At 35.1% G+C, this 21,638-nt stretch overlaps 2 protein-coding genes across 2 annotated transcripts; both read left to right on the forward strand.

Annotated features, from left to right (window-relative positions):
• Positions 1-4,596: 4,596 nt before the first annotated feature.
• Positions 4,597-9,296, forward strand: LOC120518202 (extracellular calcium-sensing receptor-like). The gene is made up of 6 exons (XM_039740861.1): positions 4,597-4,751; positions 5,047-5,338; positions 5,861-6,691; positions 6,857-7,084; positions 7,488-7,611; positions 8,386-9,296. Exons 1-6 carry the CDS (start codon positions 4,702-4,704, stop codon positions 9,294-9,296), a joined length of 2,436 nt encoding a protein of 811 aa, XP_039596795.1. The 5' UTR covers positions 4,597-4,701.
• Positions 9,297-14,492: 5,196 nt separating this feature from the next.
• LOC120518206 (extracellular calcium-sensing receptor-like) lies at positions 14,493-21,638 on the forward strand. The gene is made up of 7 exons (XM_039740875.1): positions 14,493-14,508; positions 15,533-15,737; positions 16,430-16,721; positions 17,689-18,522; positions 18,697-18,924; positions 19,789-19,912; positions 20,714-21,638. Exons 2-7 carry the CDS (start codon positions 15,547-15,549, stop codon positions 21,622-21,624), a joined length of 2,580 nt encoding a protein of 859 aa, XP_039596809.1. The 5' UTR covers positions 14,493-14,508; positions 15,533-15,546; the 3' UTR covers positions 21,625-21,638.

Genomic DNA, 21,638 nt, shown 5'->3' on the forward strand with positions numbered 1-21,638 from the left:
GCAGCATACTGATACAAAAAAAAATACTAAATTAAATAGTAATACAAATGCAGGTAAAAACAGACAATAACTTTGAATAATGTTAGCGTTTACCCCACCAGGTGGAATTGAATAGTCGCATAGTGTGGGGGAGGAACGAGCTAAGCTGTCTGTCAGTCGAGCAGGACAGTGACAGCAGTCTGTCGCTGAAGCTGCTCCTCTGCCTGGAGAGGATGGGATTTGAGAAACAAGCAAATGAAACGATTTTAAGATGAAGTTTATGATGTTCTACTTTAATGACAAAATAAACACTGTGATTAAAGTGGAAATTTCGAGATTAAAGTTGGCATTTCGTGCTTTTTTCCCACTATGTGTCTATTTTTTTCTCTGTACCCTAATAAGCTTTCATATGACACTCAGATGGTGGGCTATGACTCGCCTTTTCACTGTGACTTTGATATCTGACAACTACTTTTTTATTTCGGGCACTGTGCGAGCTTTCAAGTTTCTATGACACTCTATGTCACTCAACCAACTTCCTTTTGTTGTTTATACCACTGTTTAAACAAACAAATAGTACGTTTTTCCTTGACTCCACTTGGTATTCGCTGAAATTCTTTTATTGCCCCCCGTGCTTTTGCCATTGCCTTTTCACAGAACACTGAGCTTAAGGGCTATTTATATTGATTTGCATATTCAACAAGGTGTAATTCTGGGAGGAGTTTGGGGAGTGGCAGCAGGCACGTGCACATGAGTTACTATTCACACTGACTGGGATTTATGGAGCACAAGAATGTGGAAGTTGGCGAATGCACAGATTTATGCATCTGGATTTTTTTGTGCGTACGAACATTTCCGCTTTTGTCCTTATGTCATGTTTTAGTGTGACTTCTATGCACAGCGTTATGCATGAGGCCCCTGGTCTCAAAACAGCCAAACACACATATGGATGGAAAAACTAAGTCCACTTTTACACAACACATGTCCCGGGGCATTTAGGCTATCACTAATACCAAGACCACACATGTCTATAATAATTTCTTTGCAAGGTCTGATGCACAAAATGATGTGCCTGTGAGGAACAGCACAACACCTTCTGATAAGCTGACTTGAGGGGAACTCAAGATGTTATGTGAATGAATATGAATAATATGAATAATATTGCATCCGTGCCACAATGTTTTCCGAAATGTACTATACAGGCCATAAAATGAATAATTCCAAGTATCATATATCCTGTACCTATGTCTGTGGGTTTTTTTTTTTTGGGTTTTTTTGATATCATGGACCATAAGGCGCATACTAATTCAGCGTGAGCAGGAACACTCAATAAAACTGAATAAAATAAATCAAGTGACGGTAAGATACGAAAAAGGCAGATCACCAGCATTTGTGTGTCAGCTTTTATCCCTCTAGATCAGAGAATGTCCAGTTCCATTGCCACAAAACACCACTCACATCTACAGTTATTCCCAGTTTCAAATAAAAACAAACAGCGTCAGATCCCTAGGGCGGTAGTAGGTATCGAGATCGTGACTGAGAGAATAAAAGTGAACAAAAACAGTAACTTTTACAAGTCCTATAAATGTACACCGTCTGTTACAGACTCTAGCCAAATTTATGAGTGTACAATGTAATATTAAGAATAAGAGCCGCTCACTACTGAAAACGGCAAATATAGGAGGCAATGGGGATCGAACCGAGGACTCTTGATTACAAGTTACAAGCAAATCTTACCACTACGCCATGGAAGCTGTTATGTTTTCCTTGAACCTTTAGTGAAAGTGTTTATTTGATCTTTGAACATCAGGCTTTATACATTATATAGTTTATGCCTACATTTTGTCATTTACTACTAAAATATGAAAAATGTTTCTGTTTTAAAAAAGTGTTTACACAGATTATTGTAGAAACGAAACACACATGAAATGCATGTGTTTCAAATAACAATCTATTATTTCCACTCTAAATCTCCAGCACTTCACCACCAGATAATCAAACAAGGCACAATCTGGGAGAAATTAGCAATGCAAAACTAGAACAAAACAGCTGTACCTGCAAGAAAAACAAACAACAAAATAACACCATAATGATGTGACCATCATAAAGATATAATATAATTTGGAGTGCATAATCATTTAATAGGGTGCATGGTGTCGCAGTGGTAGCACTGCTGCCTCTCAGTTAGGAGACCCGGGTTCGCTTCCCGGCGTAGAGTTTGCATGGTGGGTATCCTCCGGGTACTCCGGGTTCCTCGCACAGTCCAAAGCCATGCAGGTTATGTGCATTGGTGATTCTAAATTGTCCCGTGTGTGGGCTGATGCCCTGCTCAGGGTTTGTTTCCTGCCTTGCACCCTGTGTTGGCTGGGATTGGCTCCAGCAGACCCCCATGACCCTGTAGTTAGGATAGAGCAGGTTGGATACTGGATGAATGGAATCATTTAATAAGTCTACAAAAAGTTCAAAAATAGTAGACAGGAACTTTAAAACTTTGCTTAGAACAATATTGTTCAGTAGGGAGGGTAACTGTATCCTCACCTTCATAATCAGAAATATAGCTGGTATGCTATCAATTTTCACAGACTTCAGTAGAGGAAGTACAGTCATATGAAAAAGTTTGAGAACCCCTTTTAATTCTTTGGATTTTTGTTTATCATTGGATGAACTTTCAAAGTAGCAACTTCCTTTTAATATATTACATGCTTTATGGAAACAGTAGACGTTAAGTTTATTGGATTAACAGAAAATATGCAATATGCATCATAACAAAACTAGACAGGTGCATAAATTTGGGCACCCCAACAGAGATATTACATCAATACTTAATTGAGCCCCATTTTGCAAATATAACAGCCTCTAGACGTCTCCTATAGCCATTGATGAGTGTCTGGATTCTGGATGGAGGTATTTTTGACCATTCTTCCATACAAAATCTCTCCAGTTCAGTTAAATTTGATGGCTGCTGAGAATGGACAGCCTGCTTCAAATCATACCATAGATTTTCAATGATATTCAAGTCAGGGGACTGTGACGGCCATTCCAGAACATTGTACTTCTCCCTCTGCATGAATGCCTTTGTAGATTCCGAACTGTGTTTTGGACCATTGTCTTGTTGGAATATCCAACCCCTGCGTAACTTCAACTTGTGACTGATGCTTGAACATTATCCTGAAGAATTTGTTGATATTGGGTCGAATTCATCCAACTCTAGTCTTTAACAAGGGCCCCAGTCCCTGAACTAGCCACACAGCCCCACAGCATGAGGGAACCTCCACCAAATTTGACAGTAGGCAGCAGGTGTTGTTCTTCTTCCGCCATGCAAAGCTCTTTTTGTTATGACCAGATAACTCCATTTTTGTATCATCAGTCCAAAGCACTTTGTTCCAAGATGAATCTGGCTTGTCTAAATTAGCATTTGCATACAACAAACAACTCTGTTTGTATACGATACTGGTCATTCTGAGCAAGAAAAAATAAAGTTCCACCCTTCTTGTCAGGGTGGCACCATTGGACCACTTAAACTGATGGAAGTAGTCAAGTATGGTTCTCCAGTATTTCTCTTCTCCACAGTGGAGCCACCAGAGAATGTGAATTGTATGGAGTGTTCTTTTGCCTTCGTTGTGTAGGTTAGGCCAACACACTGACTGACAACAAGCTGGACATTCCAGATGAGGTACATTTATACTACAATCAATTGAAACCCCAGATAGGTGATCCCCATTTAACTAATTATGTGACTTCTAAAACCAACAGAGTGCACCAGAGATTTAAAATAGGAGTGAATACTTATGCAATCAATTATTTTGTGTTTTATATGCACAATTATTTGAGTCCACTTTGCAGAGATCTGTTTTCACTTTTACATTAAAGACTGTTTTTCTACCAAATTAAATCTGCTGTGATTCAATGTATAAAATCTATAAAATGTGACAATATCCAAGGAAGTGAATATTTTTTAGGCACTGTATACTTCAGTCTGTCCTCCTGCATTATTATTATTATAGAACTTGGTTCAAAATAGCAGATGGCATCAACTATCAAAAACAAACAATTTTAAACACACAATTTATCTAAAAGTACAAATCATTCAGTATATAATGTCTATGCTTCAATCATGGAATATTTATTTTCACCTGGCTGATCACTAATGTATTTTTCATATTTGTTATGATTTTTGCACATTGTATTTCAGATCAAGTACATTACACTGCCTCAGGATTCTTGCTCTCTGTCCCTCTGTATGTACAAAAAAAGATAACTAAACAATGCTAGACATTTTTTTTCAATCATTCTGTGCTTTTACCAGGAAAATAGTCTCTTTAATGTATTAAAAACTGAAAATGTTACAGGATACATTTTAAATGCATCACACTTCTGTACTGGGAATCACATTTAAGATGATCATAATGGCAGTGAAGTATTTTTAGACTAAAAAAGAAACAGGGAGAGAGGGAGGGAGAGAGAGAGAGAGAGTGAGAGAGAGACAGTATATACAGTATATATATAGTATTTATATAGAATATAATGCATAACAATGCACAGCAGCTTGCTCCAACAATGCAATGCTTACTATGTATCTCTTTGTTTATAAGGTTTGCCTTTTCAGTTCCTGTTCTTGAACAACCTGTCTGTAATATTCAAGAACAATTTGAACTAAATGGACTATATAAAAAGGGTGACATCATTTTAGGAGGTATTTTTGAAATAAGCTTTGAAGTGATTATGACTGACCTGTCTTTTAAGTTTAAACCTCAACAATGGAAATGTGAAAGGTAAGTGATGCTAATGACATGTTTAGTTTTAAGTCACTAAATATGTTTCAACAATGCCAGCAATGCAAAATTAATGTTGAATAGCCTAAAGATGAGAAATATTTCAAAATGTGCTGAAACTGAATAATTTACAATTTATTTTTCTGATTAAATTCTCTGTAATATATGTATATCTTTAGAGGTTATTTTAATTCAGCTATTATAATTTTAAAAAGTTTGACTGAAAAGAAGATGTGCGTGCATTGATGTGTTTCACAAATGAACAGTACTGAACTTTTTGTTTTGTTTTGAAAAGATTGGAGTTGTCTGTGTTTCAGTGGGCACAGACAATGATATTTGCTATTGAAGAAATCAACAGGAATGAGAACATTCTTCCAAATGTAACTCTGGGTTACAGAATTTATGACAACTGTGTGAAGCTGCCAGTGGCCCTGAGAGTAGCAGCTGCTCTCATTAGTGGAAACACTGAAGTCGCTGGTGGATCTGACTGTGAGGGGACTCCTCCTGTCATTGCTATCATAGGGGACCCCGTGTCAACACATTCAATTGCAATATCAAGGATGCTTAGTCTTTTCCAGATACCTATGGTACGGTATTGTTATTACAGTTTCTTTAAAATGACTGGATGACAATTATCTATGCAATGAACACTCACAGATTAAGTGGTAGGGAAAATTCATAAATTATGTATGAAGATAATACAGATATTATTATGTACTGTTAAGTTACAATATAAATAAATGAAACTAATAAATGATATAAAATTTGTTCAGTAGAATGCATAACTTTAATTCAATTCATATAATTCGCAAATAATTAACAGAGTATGTTTGCTTTACTAGTTTATAAAACAGTGCTTAGAAATTCAGAACAGCAGAGAATAAATTACAGACCACTATAATAACTATTAAATATACTCATATATTGTTTAAGATTTTGCTTCATATGGATTCTTTATACATTTTCCTTTAATTTACCATACGTTATATTTACATACTGTACTTCTCTCATTGCAGTAATCATAGATTATGTGACCTGCTCACATAATCCAAAACTAGGCAACTTTGGCTAGAAATTCATGTTCATTTCTTCCTTTTTTGTTTCTAAAGGTGAGTTACTCTGCTTCCTGTTCCTGTTTAAGCAACAAACAAGAATTTCCTACATTCTTTAGAACAATTCCCAGTGATGCATTTCAGGTGAAAGCAATGATAGAAATCATTAAACATTACGGATGGACATGGGTTGGAGCTATAGCAAGTGATGATGATTATGGACAAAATGCAATTAAAATCTTTCAAGAAGACGTCAAAGCATTTGGATGTATAGCCTTTTCGGAAACCATCCATAAAGTCAGTGAAAAGGATGATGTTCTTCAAATAGTGAAAGTCATTAAAAATTCATCTGCAAAAGTTATTGTGGCATTCTCATCAGAGGTAGAATTAAAAGCTCTGATGGATGAGATTGTGCGACAAAACATTACAGGCAGGCAGTGGATTGCCAGTGAAGGGTGGAGCACCGCTGGTGCTTTAGTTATTAATAAGAACTATGCATCATTTGGTGGCACAATAGGGATAGCATTTCGGAGAGGAAAAATCCAAGGTCTGCAAGATTTTCTTCTCCAGATTCATCTTGATTTTGATCCCAAAAACAATTTAGTGGTACAGTTTTGGGAAACTATCTTTCAATGTAAATTTGAAGAAAATATCAAAGAAAATATGTCAAATCGTTCACTTAATGTCAAATTATGTTCTGGACATGAAGATGTTAAAAGCACTAATACAGCTTATAGTGATGTATCAGATTTACGAAACGCCTATAATGTTTATAAGGCAGTTTATGCTGTAGCACATGCCCTTGACAACATGATGAGGTGTGTGGATAAAAAAGGACCATTTGCTAACAATGTCTGTGCAGATATTCAAAATGTGCAGCCATGGCAGGTGACAATTTATTATTTCAGTTTTATATTTATTTACTTTATATGTTTAAAATGACTTGTAAAATGGCTTTATATCATAAATATCTAAAATGTAATTTCTATTATGATATGAAGAGCTTTTCCATGTATATATTAATTCCTTTTTGAAATGTTTCTTTTTCTGCAGCTGTTACATTATCTTAAAAATATTGATTTCATGAATTCTTTGGGGGAAAGAGTGGCTTTTGATGAAAATGGTGATGCCGTTGCTGTGTATGACATTGTAAACTGGCAACTGAATGATAATGAAACTTTGATTGCCAAAAATGTTGGCATTTTTAGTAAATTAGGCACTGCTGGGCAGATGGTCACACTCGCAGAGAATGAAATATTTTGGAACTTTGAATCTAAAAAAGTACAGTATCATATTTCATTTCACTACTTTTTTAAAGTTATAAACAAGTCATACATAAAGGGAATAAACTTTAAATCACTCACACTTTTATACCTGTAAACATTGAACTGGTGGCATAAACCTCAGATGTGTTTTCATTAATTGGCTATAATTATAGAAAAAAAAATGCACATTTTTTTCATTCCTACCTGATACCATCACAGCATAGTCATAACAAACAGAATTTAATTGCTCTCTATTTATAGAAATGTTTTTTTAATAATTATTACTGGTCACTGTTACATAAAATAAAGAGCTATATGTCACATATACAAGATAAAACATTTACCTGACCAATTATCTTTGTATATAAAGGCTTAATAAATCATGAACATGTATTAATTATTTACTGTAATTTTACTAGGTTCCTGAGTCTGTCTGCAGCAAAAGCTGTCAACCTGGCACACGAAAGGCCACAAGGAAAGGCCAGCCAATCTGCTGTTTCGATTGTATACCATGTGCAGACGGAGAAATTAGCAGTGAAATAAGTATATTACTTTACAGTACAGCTCATCTTCTAAATCATTAATAAGCCAGAATGTTTTATTACAGTTATTAACATTGATAACACAGAAACCAAGTACCAGCAAAAAATTTTATTTTCTCATATAATGTCTCGAAAATATGCAAGATTTAAAAAAAAAAAAATAATCACATAATTCCAAACAATTTCATAATGTTTCGTGTGAATACATTGACTTTTATTAAACTCCATGTACGGGACAGCTATTAGCAACTAAGCAACAAACCCCGTAATTTCATACTTTTTCTTTAGGTGTCCTGATTAAGTAATAATGTTAAGTTTCTATTGCTTTTTCAGTTTTGGTTTAATTATGAAAATATGTACTTTATACACATAAATTTATATACTTATGAATAAAATTTTTACACTTAGTATTAAGGATACATTAGAAATTAAACACACACACAGCACGTTAATGTCTAACATATATAATACAACCAGTAGTATTACATGCAATCCAGTTGACGCATAAGTAATTTGAATGTGCTTCAATTAATATTAATGCTATAAAAATGTAAAGAATTATTATTAATATTACTAACAATTTGATTCAGCTGTTTTAACAAGGTCTGGAAATGCTCCAGAAATATTGAGTAGCTACTTAAAAGTGCACTTCTTCTACAGTAGTATGTAGTGATAAATGCAGAAACACTATATTTGTGACAATGACAGTGACAGTGACACGTTTGCTAGTGTAAACATCTAGTGATAAGTGTTACGCTTCCTTTCTTTTCTTTAGATTCCCCTGAATGTGTTCAATGTGTTCCTGAATTCTGGTCAAATCAAGAAAAAACACAGTGCATTTTAAAAGATATCGAGTTTCTTTCCTATGAAGATGCAATGGGAATTACATTAACAACTGTTGCCTTGTCTGGTGCCTTTTTGTCTACTGGGGTTTTAACCATTTTCATACACTTCAGAAACAGCCCAGTGGTAAAAGCCAACAATTCTGAACTGAGTTTCCTTTTGTTGGTATCTTTAACGATGTGTTTCCTTTGTGCATTATGCTTCATTGGAAAACCTACAGATCTGACTTGCATGCTAATGCATGTGACATTTGGAATCAGCTTTGTACTTTGTATTGCTTGCATTCTTGTAAAAACTATTGTTGTGATTGTTGCTTTTAGAGCTACACTGCCTGGCAGTAATATGATGAAGTGGTTCGGGACCACACAGCAGAGAGGCACTGTCTTCTTGTTCACTTTCATCCAGTCAATGATATGCACTGTTTGGCTGACCACTGCACCTCCCTTTCCAAAGAAAAATACCCAATATCAAAATTCTAAGATTATTTATGAATGCAATATAGGCTCACTGGTAGGCTTCAGCTGTTTACTAGGATACATAGGCATGCTGGCTGCTACTTGCTTCCTGTTGGCTTTCCTGGCAAGAAACTTACCAGACACCTTTAATGAAGCTAAATTCATCACATTTAGCATGTTGATCTTTTGTGCGGTATGGCTTACCTTCATACCTGCATATATCAGCTCTCCTGGAAAATACACAGTAGCTGTTGAAATATTTGCAATTTTAGCATCTAGCTTTGGCCTCTTGTTTGCAATATTCATCCCAAAATGCTACATTATTCTACTGAAGCCAGAGAAAAATACAAAAAAAGCATTATTAAGTCGAGGGCTTCCCAAAAAGTAGCACATTAGTAATTCACTTTTAAAGTATGTGAAAAGACACAATGGAAAACATTTAGACCTCAGATTATGTCAAGCATATGTATTGCTAAACTCAAAAAAAGTTGCTATTCAAAAAAAATAATCCGAGCATCACATCCTTTTCTGTACTTTTTACATTTGCCATTGCTTTCATCTATCATTATTTATCAAAATTAATTGAAACATTAAGCACTGTTTAGTGTGACTCTTCAGAATAAACAACTGAATTGAATGATTTTATTGTTCTCTGATGGCTTGTTCCATTTTCTCATTATAACTGACTATTTGCCTGAATGAATATAAACTCAAGTGGAAAAATCAAAAAACTGCAGTAAATAGATTTTATTTTATTTTCAAAAATGTCTGTTTTCATTTGTGTATTGTGTCCATTTCTGCATCTGGTTTTGAATTTTGAACAATATTTATTGATTTATTTCTTATCAATAAAGAAAAATTCTGAATTGAAATATGTTGCTTATCATTTCAATTTATTAGGGTTATTTTTTTTTATTAAATTTAGTAAGAAACAAGTCACTGATACCCCCTGCCCAGTGCAAAATGAATATTCTATTTCCAAAAGAGGGCATTTTTTCTCGAGGCTATGGGTTTTTTTCATTATGCAAAGTCTGTCAGATGTAAACTGCACATTTGTATGGTAGTGAACCGATGTGCTATTGAAGTTAGAATCCTGTTTTGTACCCACTACTATGCAATACAATTGATTTTTTATAGCCCCAAAATCACACAAGAAGTGCCACAATTGACCTTAACAGGCCCTGCTTTTTGACTGCCCCCCCCCAGCCTTGACTCTCTAAGAAGACAAGGGCAAACCCCCCCAAAAAACTCTTGGAAGAAACCTCTGGAAAGGCAGTTAAAAGAGAGACCCTTTTCCAGGTAGGCTGGGCATGCAGTGCGTGTCAAAAAGAAGGGGGTCAATACAATACAGAACAATACACAAAACAGAACAAATCCTCAATACAGTATAATAGTAAAATAAAAATATTACAAATACAGAGCAGAATTTAACCGTAGATGATATCACATAATATGATTTGGATTTGTTTAGAGTCCTGGAGACCTCAGCCATCAGCAACTACTACAACCTATAATTAGATTAAGCGGGTAAGACAATGAATGAATGAACGGGAGCATTGGGAAAACCAAAGAATCAAAAAGATATATAGTTTTATTATTCAAATAACAGACTTTTACAAACATTAATTATTTTTTATATTGTTGTGTTTTCTGTCATGTAGAAATGCTCAAGTATGTTAAGCTGTTGTAAAATTATTACTAGCACAGAACTGCTATAAGTGTTTCAGACTGTTCCCAGTTTGCCAAACTCCAAGGTATGGCAGATCACATTCACTCATTACTGAACATTCCATGTTACAATTAATGCCTTTATTTTATCACAAAACACTAACACTCAAACTCACTGCTGCTGGATTTGCATTTTAAAATGCTCCAGTCTGGTCAGTAATCTTTACGAAATTTTCAGTTTTGAAGACAGAAGTTATGTACATTGCAGTCCAAATGATATTAAGAGATTTTGTTTGCTTGGAATGGGCCCTCAAGATTGATGTCAAGCTAAATTTTAAAAAGTGACACATTTTAGTGGAATAGCAGAGAGACTGAAAATTTGAAGTAGTGTTGAAAGAGAATGAGATGGTGGGAATAATCAGTGAAAGTGAGCAGGAGCAAAAAAGGAAGACTGGGATAGGGCGAGTGCTCCATGGTGGTTATTTACAGCTGGTCTAAAATGGTGTTCTGACAGTGTAAATGTTAATCAACAAGTGCAGATATTGGGCTGCAGGATTCTTACTATTAGATTAGAAAATTGTATCAATCCCAAGAAGAAATTTTGATTATTACAGATATAGAAACATAAAAAACAAAGACACAGACTCACAGGACAAATAGTGTAATTAATCAATAGATAGACAGGCAGATAGATATTGTGTAGAAATTGCAAAGTAAATTTAAAGGATAAGCTTGGTATTTTTCAAGTCAAAGTTATTTCTTCACAAACATGGTTTATATACATATCCCAAGCAAGATTGTGTTTTAAAGTTAAGTGTTTTCTATAAATACATAGCTAGTCCTGGCGTTTTGTAGTGGAGCCTTACTGAATACACCCATTTTTCAAGCCAAGGCAGCTGCTGAGCAGAAGCCAGAAGGAGGAGCTTACGCTTTGGTCTGAAGATGGATCCCAATGCCCCAGTGCACTGATGTGAACACTGTGCTGTAAAAAATGCACCATCATTCAGATGAGATGTAAAATGGAGATCCTGACTATCTGTGGTCATAAAAGATCCCTGGAAATTTTTCATAATGAGTAGGGCGCTTCCCAATGTCCTGGATAAACTACACACCATGGCCTAGTCATTCTGGCCCCCCAGTAATCCACTGTCTCTAATTGGCTGAATATCTCTCACCCTTACCTCACCTAATAGCTAATGTATGGTGAGGTACAAACATAAAATGGTTTTTAACACATCATCCAGGTGGATGCTGCATATTAGTGGTGGTTGAAGTAGCTCCCTACTCACTATGTAAAGTGCTTTGAGTAGTGACAAAAAGAGCTACATAAATGTAAAGAATTATTATAATCATTATTACTATTATTATTATTTATTAATAGTATTAATTCACGTGGGCGGTACGGTGGCGCAGTGGGTAGCACTGCTGCCTTGCAGTTAGGAGACTCAGGTTCACTTCCCAAGTCCTCCCTGCTTGTTTCCCCTTGTCTGTGTGGGGTTTCCTCCCACAGTCCAAAGACATGCAGGTTAGGTGAATTGGCGATTTTAAATTGCCCCTGGGATGTGTGTGTGCGTGCGTGCCCTATGGTGGGCTGGTGCCTTGCCCGGGGTCTGTTTTGACTGGGATTGGCTCCAGCAGACACCCATGACCCTGTAGTTAGGATATAGCGGGATGGATAATGTATGTATTAATTCACGTTTAGTGGCACACTTTGTAAAACACCTTAATTGATTTGTGAATTTCCCCTTGGGATTAATAAAGTATCTATCTATCTATGTGTCACCAATATTATGAGATACAATCATTTTAAAAAATGCCAAGCTGTGCACACTAGCTCAGTGCCTGTCTTCTTTTGTAATAACCTTTCACCATCCAAAAAGACAAAATGAAAGTAAACTGTTCATGCCTTGTGGTTTGGTTTAAATTTAAATGTGTTCCTAAGTGAACAGAAAATGTATCTTTAACTAAAAAAAAATAGTACCAGAAATATGTGATAAAATGATTATTTCCATAACCCTTTTTTGTGTCATACATGTGTTGAAAAGACAGAAGGTGTATTTTCATATATCAAAACATTTTCTGCTTCATTGGTAATTTTTCAGGTTTTTATTTTTTTTGTTTGTGAAGAAATAACTTTGACTTAATAAATATCAAACTCATCCTATAAAGAGTTCAAGCATTTAGTTGTTGATGTTTGGAAGAAGCAGTGAACTGCTTGATAGTAGCTGGCAGAAAAGATCCCTAGAGGTGCTTCTTAGCACACGATGGAGGAACAAGCCTTTGGCTAAAAGTGCTCCAAGACAGCACATATTGGGGAGAAGTGTTCAGGATAGCATCCAATTTATTCACCATTCTCTTTTCCTCAACAGCTTCAATTGTGTCCAGGGTTAGTCCTGTGATGGAGCAGTGTAGGAATTATCCATTTTGCTAGGCTGGATCTCAAATCCTGGCTTAGTGAACTGCTGCTAGCTACAATTATTGCCACCTAAAAAGTCTGTTTGCCTGAATGGACCTCCCTTTGGAATGAAGCATCTGCATCCTTATCTGATAAGAAGATTGATACCAGACAAAGTAACAATCAAGGAAATCTCTCTTAAAGGCAGCAAAATGGACTGTTCTGAACAAAGGACCGTAAATCAAGGATGAGTGATATTGATGGAGAGAACTTTGTTCCAATAGTCATGTGATTCCGAGACATCCAATCACAAAACCTTTAATCCCCCCTATAAAAACCATTATAACACCCTAACTATTTGCTGTTCTCTGTTTATGCTATAGTTTGTCCTGGCCATAATTTGTCTGCCCATAACCGGAACCCATAAAGCAATACATTTACTCCAGAAAGCAACTCTGCTGGACTGGAAGGGTGGAATATATTTGTCTGTACTGGAGTATGGACAAGGTTATTGTTAGTCCAACCTTGCTGAGGAACAGCAAGAGCATGAGCAAGAGGAAGATAAATCCCGTATGTAAACCGCGTGTGTGCCTTGCAAACAACAGTTACAGCTCACAGATCACAGCTGACCTAGTAAGCATTAGCAATGGTTGATGACTGATCACCAGCTGACCTAGTAAACATAAGTTTTCTAGTATCCCAGTGCAATGTAATATCTTCAAATAGAAACTGCAGTACTGCCTGCAACCAGAAGTTGGGAACAAAGGCAAAGAAGGTGACCTTCTGAACAAACAAAAGAAAAGCGTGCCGAGAATCCTTCCACACATCTAGAGAAAGTCGACCAAAAAAGGAACAAAGCATTTCTTACCTCAGCCCATAAGTACAAATTACTTTGATTCCTAGAACTACTAATTCTAATCAAATAGATAAGACAAAGCAAGCTAACGTATTTTGATATTGGTGTAAATGTAACTAAAAGATAATAACCTTGTGAAGGATAAGCTCTGACAGTGTGCTATAAGTCGCTTCCCAAACCTAGTCAGGAAGTGAAGCAGCATTTCACAGACATACATGCTCTCACACAAAGCGAGTGAGCGAGCACTTTGGGGGGATTGGTGATAATTCAGAGGAGAGTTTAGCTGCTGTGAGCAAATGAACACCACTTAAAGACAACAGAAACTTCATAACAAGCTAGAGAACATATCCAAGTTAACCTCATGAACTGAAAAAATCACAGTTCATAAGTTGTGTGCCTCTTCCTAAAACCAAGGAAAGCTCTATCTAAGGCAAGAGACAGAATTGATAAATTATGTACCTTTGTCTATAGGGGAGAAAAAGTTTAACTAAGTTGCTTAATGTTATGTGTGGTTTGTTAGTGTCTTATGTCCATATATATTTCAACTACTGTGTCTGAGTTATTTATGATAATATGTCTACAGCTACGTTTCAAACAATTATAAAGAAAATGAACGTGTTAATGTAGACTTTTGCCAATTTATGAACCTTGTTTATAAATTGTACATATCTCTTCATATTTATGGCATCCTGGTCAGAAGATGAAATCTTTCATTCTTTCTCTGGAACCCTTCCCAGCTTCAACCTATCCTCCTCTATAACAATCCACAAAGCACAAAGTTAAATTTCTTTATATGCTGGTGATATTTTTCTTTTTTGGAGTATGTTCCATTGGATCTCCTACATGCTCTTGACCTTTTCCACTCCATTGATATCTTAGCCAGATAAAGGATTAATTAAACCTGTGTGGTTCATTGATGTGTTTTCCATCCTAGCATGTTGTATGATTGTTATAAATGTATCCTTTGATTGTCTGCATTTCTGTGGGCCATTTTGTGTAATGCGGCACAAAGGCTGTCAGGTCACTGCTTAAAGAGGTCAGTGAGAAACATATGAAGAAAATACTCAATCCTAATGTATCTCCAAGAACATTATGAATTGGCCCACTAGCAAGGAATTTCATAGTAACCAGGACTTAAATTTCAGTAGCCAGGTACAATGACACCTTATTTACCGTTTGCACAGAGAGTCAGAGTTTATCAAAGAGGTGAGTAGATGTTTTTTTTAACCTATATTTTTTAACTATTTCCAACTGCCAAATACGCTTTCACCTTTCATTTGATTTTGTGGTGTATCTTCTTCTTTGCTGTTCTCAGATCTCAGATCAAAAGAAAATACACAAATCATACAAAATGTGCATTAAAATCAAATATTGAAGTAGGAGAAAATGTAGTAGTTTAATATAAGGCTGCTGTTCACATGAACTTTTCTTAATTTTAATAACATAATCATTTGAAAATTTAGCATAATGTGTGTTTATCATGCAATTTTTAAAATAAAAACCTATTTATAAGTTATGACATCATCAAGCCTTAAATCTCTCCTTGGATTTATTTTGAGAGTGTCAAATGGGAATATGCTTATGAGTTGGACACAATGAGTGGTTGTACTGAAAAACAAAGTCTCAATTGAATACATCAGCAAGGCATATAAGAGCAGCATTTTAAGGAAAACAGTCTTTTTTTTCTCTGCAATAATGCGATTACTTTTGCATCTTTCTATGTTTGCTCTAGCTATTTTTTCTGCATCAGCAATTAATAATTCAGTGTGCAAAATTCAAGAAAAATTTCAACTTAATGGTTTATATAAGAATGGGGATTTTATCATCGGAGGTATATTTGAAATAAGTTTCAAAATAAACATTCCTGAATTATCATTTAGATATAAACCCAAACAATGGACATGTGAAAGGTAAGTGCTTGTACTGTTTGAACACATTTTATCATAGTTATTTTTTTCTGAAATATAACCGTGCTTACAATTTGTTAGCAAAAAATCGTGAAACAGTAGAATTCACTTATTTATGGTGGAATATAAATTGTATTTCATATTGATGCACAGAATTCATTTTATTAAAATTGTGCTTAAGCAGACATGAAAACACTTGGAGCCTCAGTACTCTGTAATAAAGTTTGTCAATATTACAAAAAACATTTTAAAGCAGCCCAATCATCATAATCATCACTGGTTTAAAGGGCATTTTCTGGGTTTACCCTGGTTAGTTGGTTGCCTCCCAAACCTCTCTCCTCTTCTCTCTATGGTACTGTGACCACCTTCATCTTGGCATCATCACCTCCAGCTCTGGCCTGGTGCACCTCTTCATCCAGTCTTCCTATGCTTTTCATTTCACATGCCTAAAACACATAAGTCTGTTTCTCCATCGTACAACACCTTTCACATCCACATCAAGTCTTTTAGATGACAGTGAAATCTGTTTCACAAAGAGATAAATAGATGCATTTCTACTATAATTTTCACTACAAAGTTTATTTTGAATACTGTTTTGATTTAAGCTTATGCTTATGATGCAAATGTTTAAATATTGTTAATAATTTGTTGTGATGACAAAGCCAGGTTTAAAGGAGACACTTTATTTCTGACAGTTTTGAGTTCTCAGTATTTCAATGGGCAATGACAATGATTTTTGCAATTGAAGAAATCAACCGAGATCAGATCCTGCTTCCTAACATCACACTTGGTTACAGGCTTTATGACAACTGTGTGAAGCTACCGGTGGCTATGAGGGTAGCAGCTGCACTGATCAGTGGAAAAGAAGATGAAATTAAAGATTATGATTGTAGGGGACCCCCTCCTGTTATTGCCATCATTGGTGACCCTGTTTCTACACATTCAATTGCAATTTCAAGGATTCTGAGTCTTTTCCAGATGCCAATGGTAAGGTAAAAAATTTGTCGTATGTTTCAGCAAAATTAACAATTCCACCTGGGAATCTATCAGTAGATCAATACTTATTTAAGATATTTTCTCCTTTAGAAAGCGCTGTCATAAACTTAACAATTTTTTCATGTCACAAGGAATTAAACAGTGCATTTATAAAGTAGTTTACAAAAGGAAATAAAATATTTAAAGTAAAGAAAAAGGTAAACATCAAAAAGTAAATTAAGATATTAATTAAATTAGAGAAGTCACTCACTTAAATGTAAAACATATGTAAACGTATACACTAAGTATTTATTTTTCATTAAATTTTGTCTAATATTAACCTATTTATTTTCAATCACATGCCATTAAAGTGCACTTGCAATATGCCTATGAAATTAACCAGAAATTAAGAATATGACATTTGTATCTCCATGTTGACGTATGTGTGTGTGTACTTTACTCTTGTATCTACTCTACTAACTAATGTACTAACAAATATAATATATTGGGTTCATTTATATTTAGAGTTTGCATGATTTCTCTACATTAATACAGTTTGTGTTCTTAAACTTTCCAAGACATGCAGAAATGTGCCTAACCTCTGAAACACTGGCATCGTATCCTGCATTGATTCTTGCTTTGAACCCACTCCTCCTGAGGTCATCAGATAGATAGTGAGATAGGTGAATGAAGATAAATAATGACAATTTTATTTTCTAGCCTGTTAGAATTAATTAGTCTATTAAAAGTACATAATTAATAATTTAGATAAGTAATGTACTAAAGGTGTATAAATATGGGGGAGCTGGAGCCTAACTCAACAAGCATAAGGCACAAAGCAGGCACAACCCCTTGACTGGGCGCCAGTGTGGCACAACTTAGAATACTATAATCTTTGCATAATACTAATAATTCAATACACAAAATGAAATTAAGGCAAATGTCCTCATAAGCAACATTTTTTATTTACTTTCTGAAGGTAAGCTATTCTGCCTCATGCTCTTGTCTAAGCAACAAAAATGAGTATCCATCATTCTTCAGGACCATACCAAGTGACACATTTCAGGTTAAAGCAATGATTGAGATTATTAAACATTATGGATGGACATGGCTTGGTGCAATAGCCAGCGATGATGATTATGGGCAGAATGCAATTAAAACATTAAGTGAAGAAGTTAAAAATTTTGGATGCCTTTCATTTTTAGAAACCATTCACAAAGTCAATGAAAAAGGGGATGTTGCTCGCATTACAAGGATTATTAAAGAATCCACTGCTAATGTTATAATTGTCTTTACATCAGAAGTAGAATTAAAGGCATTGATGACTGAAGTCGTTTCTCAGAACATTACAGGAAAGCAGTGGATTGCTAGTGAAGGGTGGAGTACTGCGACAACCCTAGCAACTAAAGAAAACTTCTATTCATTTGGAGGCACTTTAGGCATAGCCATTCGAAGAGGTGAAATTCCAGGACTCGAAGAGTTTCTCTGTCAAATCCGCCCAAATTATGATCCAGATAATAATTTAGCAATTCAGTTTTGGGAAACCCTCTTTCAATGTAAATTTGAAGAAAATGCAGTTAAATCAAATTTAACTACTGGGCTACACGATTACAATACCTGTACTGGTGCAGAAAATGTTACTGGTATGAATACTGCTTATAACACAGCGTCAGATTTAAGATACTCCTACAATGTTTATAAGGCAGTATATGCTGTAGCACATGCTCTTCATGCTCTAGTATTTTGTGACTCTGGAAAAGGGCCTTTTGAAAATAACGCCTGTGCAGACATTGCAAATATTCAACCATGGCAAGTAAGACATTTCTATTTATGTGGATTTTCATATGGATACCTGCTTAATTAAAACTTTCTTTGAAATGCTTTTCAATGACTATGCATGTTCTATCTTTAAATATATACATGCAATCAAACAAAACACAACCAATTTGACTGAATGACCAATAATGATAATTTTATTTTCTCTTAGCTATTGTATTATCTTAAAAAAGTAAATTTCACAAATCACCTTGGAGAAAGAGTGGCATTTGATGAAAATGGAGATGCACTTGCAATCTATGATATTGTAAACTGGCAACTTGATAACAATGGGAGAGTGATTATTAAAAATGTTGGTGTCTTTGATAAATCAGCAGCTAAAGTTACAGATCTTTTGCTCAAGGAAAATGACATTTATTGGAATTTAGATTCTAAGTTGGTAAGTAGATTACTATATTTATTGTATAAAAAAACACATATTGCACAAAGCCCTTTTGTTTTTTTCCTGTGTGGATTACAAATTTTTATTGAACTCAGATAAGCAACCATTCCAAAGAAACTTTTTGACAATTTTTGGGAGAATCAGGTATAATAGCTAAATCTTAATGATATATTTAATCTTACATGGTCCAAACATATTCTTAAATCTGGTGAAAACACCCACAATTAAGATGTGGAGTGGAACAAAATAGTAAGCTTTGTTTCTACTGCAATTTACATATAAAATCATCAGTTTAAAGGTCATGATGTATACTTTGAAATTAAATAAAATATTTAACAGTTACCTTCCTGATATCAACTCACCCCCTACTCACATTGTTTGTCTTGTATAACTTCAGTCCTCATTTTAAATGACTATCTTCTTGACATTCCAGTTTCTATGTTCATTTCCTCTGATCTTTTTTTACATTAAAATAACAATATGTTACCTGTTGTATGCTGTGAAATGTAAATTATCATAGCAAATTTCAACTTTTTAATAATGTTGTTTCTTGTCCTAGTGTGTGGATATAAACACAGGAAACTTACATTTCTGTATTACATCTTGCCTGAAGAAGGGGTCTGAGTTGCCTCGAAAGCTTGCATATTGTATTATTTGAGTGTCATATTTATTATAATAAATTACTAGGCATAACCTTAACCTTAAATAATTTTTAAAATTCAGTACAACAACTATACTGTAATTTAATGTCAAAAACTAAATTTAATATAGACATTTGCAACATTTCTAATGCTGTACAGGCATTTTGGAATGCTTTGTTTTTCTAGTCACCACTTTGTCTTTTGATGTTTTCACTCACAGATCCCAGTGTCTGTCTGTAGTCAAAACTGCCCAGCTGGTACAAGGAAAGCACCCAGGAAAGGGCAGCCCCTGTGCTGCTTCGACTGCATACCCTGTGCAGAAGGGGAAATTAGCAGTGAAACAGGTATGTGGTGTGTTTATATTTTCACTATTTGTAAGTAGTCATACACTGTATATATATATATATATATATATATATATATATATATATATATATATATATATATATATATATATATATATATATATATATATATATATATATATATATATATATATATATATACACAATATATATACACACACATTGTATACACATAGTAATGGACAGCACAAATGGATTGGCACTCTGGCCAAAGTTGAACAAGGACCTTTACCCAGCTGGGAGGCCAGAGTAATGGAAGGACCAGGGGAGAAGATAATGGGTGAATATTTTCTCCCCCAGTACACTAGATGGCAGTATCCCTGTCTTAGGATTCCCACACAGATAACCACAGGGAATGCTGGGACCTGTAGTCCCATAATGACAGTCCTGTTGTGTTCCGTGGGAGCTGCCAGTAGGAGCTGCTGGCATTCACATTCCCTACTTTCAGGAACTTCCATTTATGGCAAAGCTGAGGCACATATACATATACATGCACACACAGACACACGCACATTTATATATATAGTCCTTCTGATGGGTACTTTTTGTATTAATGTTACACTAAACTATTATTAAAGGCTTCATGAAAATGTATACAGCAAGTGTTATTTACATAATAAAACCATGAACTTTTCAATTATTATAAATAAATATATTATTTATTACATGAAAACAGCAATGGTATATGACAGAAATTATACACAATCTAGCAAAAGCAAATTTGATAAAGAGTTGCACATATTGTATGTTTTATTAAGAAATGATGCAATTATTTTTCAGATTCAATAGAATGTCTTAAGTGTCCCATTGATTTCTGGTCCAATCAAGGAAGAACCGAGTGCATTCTGAAAGAAATTGAGTTCCTTTCTTTTGAAGATGCAATGGGGATGACACTCACAACAATAGCAGTCTGCGGAGCTTGTCTGTCAGTTGCTGTTTTGGCTGTGTTCATACATTTTCGGAGTAGCCCTGTTGTGAAAGCGAACAACTCTGAGTTGAGCTTCCTGTTGCTGATATCACTAACCCTCTGTTTCCTCTGTTCACTGTGTTTCATTGGACAACCATCACATTTGACATGTAAAGCAATGCATATGGTGTTTGGAATCAGTTTTGCTATGTGTATTTCATGCATTTTGGTCAAAACAATTGTTGTAATAATGGCATTTAAGGCCACACTTCCTGGAAATAATATGATGAAATGGTTTGGTGCTCTCCAGCAGAGATGCACTGTATTTTTATTTACTTTTATTCAGTTAATAACATGCATCATATGGTTGACAACCTCCCCACCATATCCATCAAAAAACACAAGATATCAAAATGGCAAGATTATTTTTGAGTGTGATGTTGGATCTCTAATTGGCTTCAGTTGCCTCCTTGGCTATATTGGTTTATTAGCAGGTATTTGCTTTATTCTAGCCTTTCTGGCAAGGAACCTGCCTGACACATTCAATGAGGCTAAATTCATTACTTTCAGCATGCTTATCTTCTGTGCAGTTTGGATCACATTCATCCCAGCCTATGTTAGCTCACCAGGAAAATTTACAGTAGCCGTGGAAGTGTTTGCCATACTAGCTTCAAGTTTTGGAATATTATTTGCTATATTTAGCCCAAAATGTTATATCATTCTACTTAAGCCAGAGAAAAACACCAAAAAAGCCCTTATGGGCAGAGTGCCTCCTAAAAAGTGAATCACCACATAAAA

Source organism: Polypterus senegalus, chromosome 1, assembly GCF_016835505.1.
Source record: "Polypterus senegalus isolate Bchr_013 chromosome 1, ASM1683550v1, whole genome shotgun sequence".
Lineage (NCBI taxonomy): Eukaryota > Metazoa > Chordata > Cladistia > Polypteriformes > Polypteridae > Polypterus > Polypterus senegalus.

Bases quoted from the DNA above. Each gene is read 5' to 3' on its own strand.
- LOC120518202 (XM_039740861.1), top strand. From the start codon at position 4,702: ATGACTGACCTGTCTTTTAAGTTTAAACCTCAACAATGGAAATGTGAA. The intron at 6,692-6,856 runs GTGACAATTTAT...CTTTTTCTGCAG, and splicing joins AAAATGTGCAGCCATGGCAG to CTGTTACATTATCTTAAAAA. The intron at 7,612-8,385 runs GTATATTACTTT...TCTTTTCTTTAG, and splicing joins AGAAATTAGCAGTGAAATAA to ATTCCCCTGAATGTGTTCAA.
- LOC120518206 (XM_039740875.1), top strand. From the start codon at position 15,547: ATGTTTGCTCTAGCTATTTTTTCTGCATCAGCAATTAATAATTCAGTG. The intron at 15,738-16,429 runs GTAAGTGCTTGT...TATTTCTGACAG, and splicing joins AAACAATGGACATGTGAAAG to TTTTGAGTTCTCAGTATTTC. The intron at 19,913-20,713 runs GTATGTGGTGTG...ATTATTTTTCAG, and splicing joins GGAAATTAGCAGTGAAACAG to ATTCAATAGAATGTCTTAAG.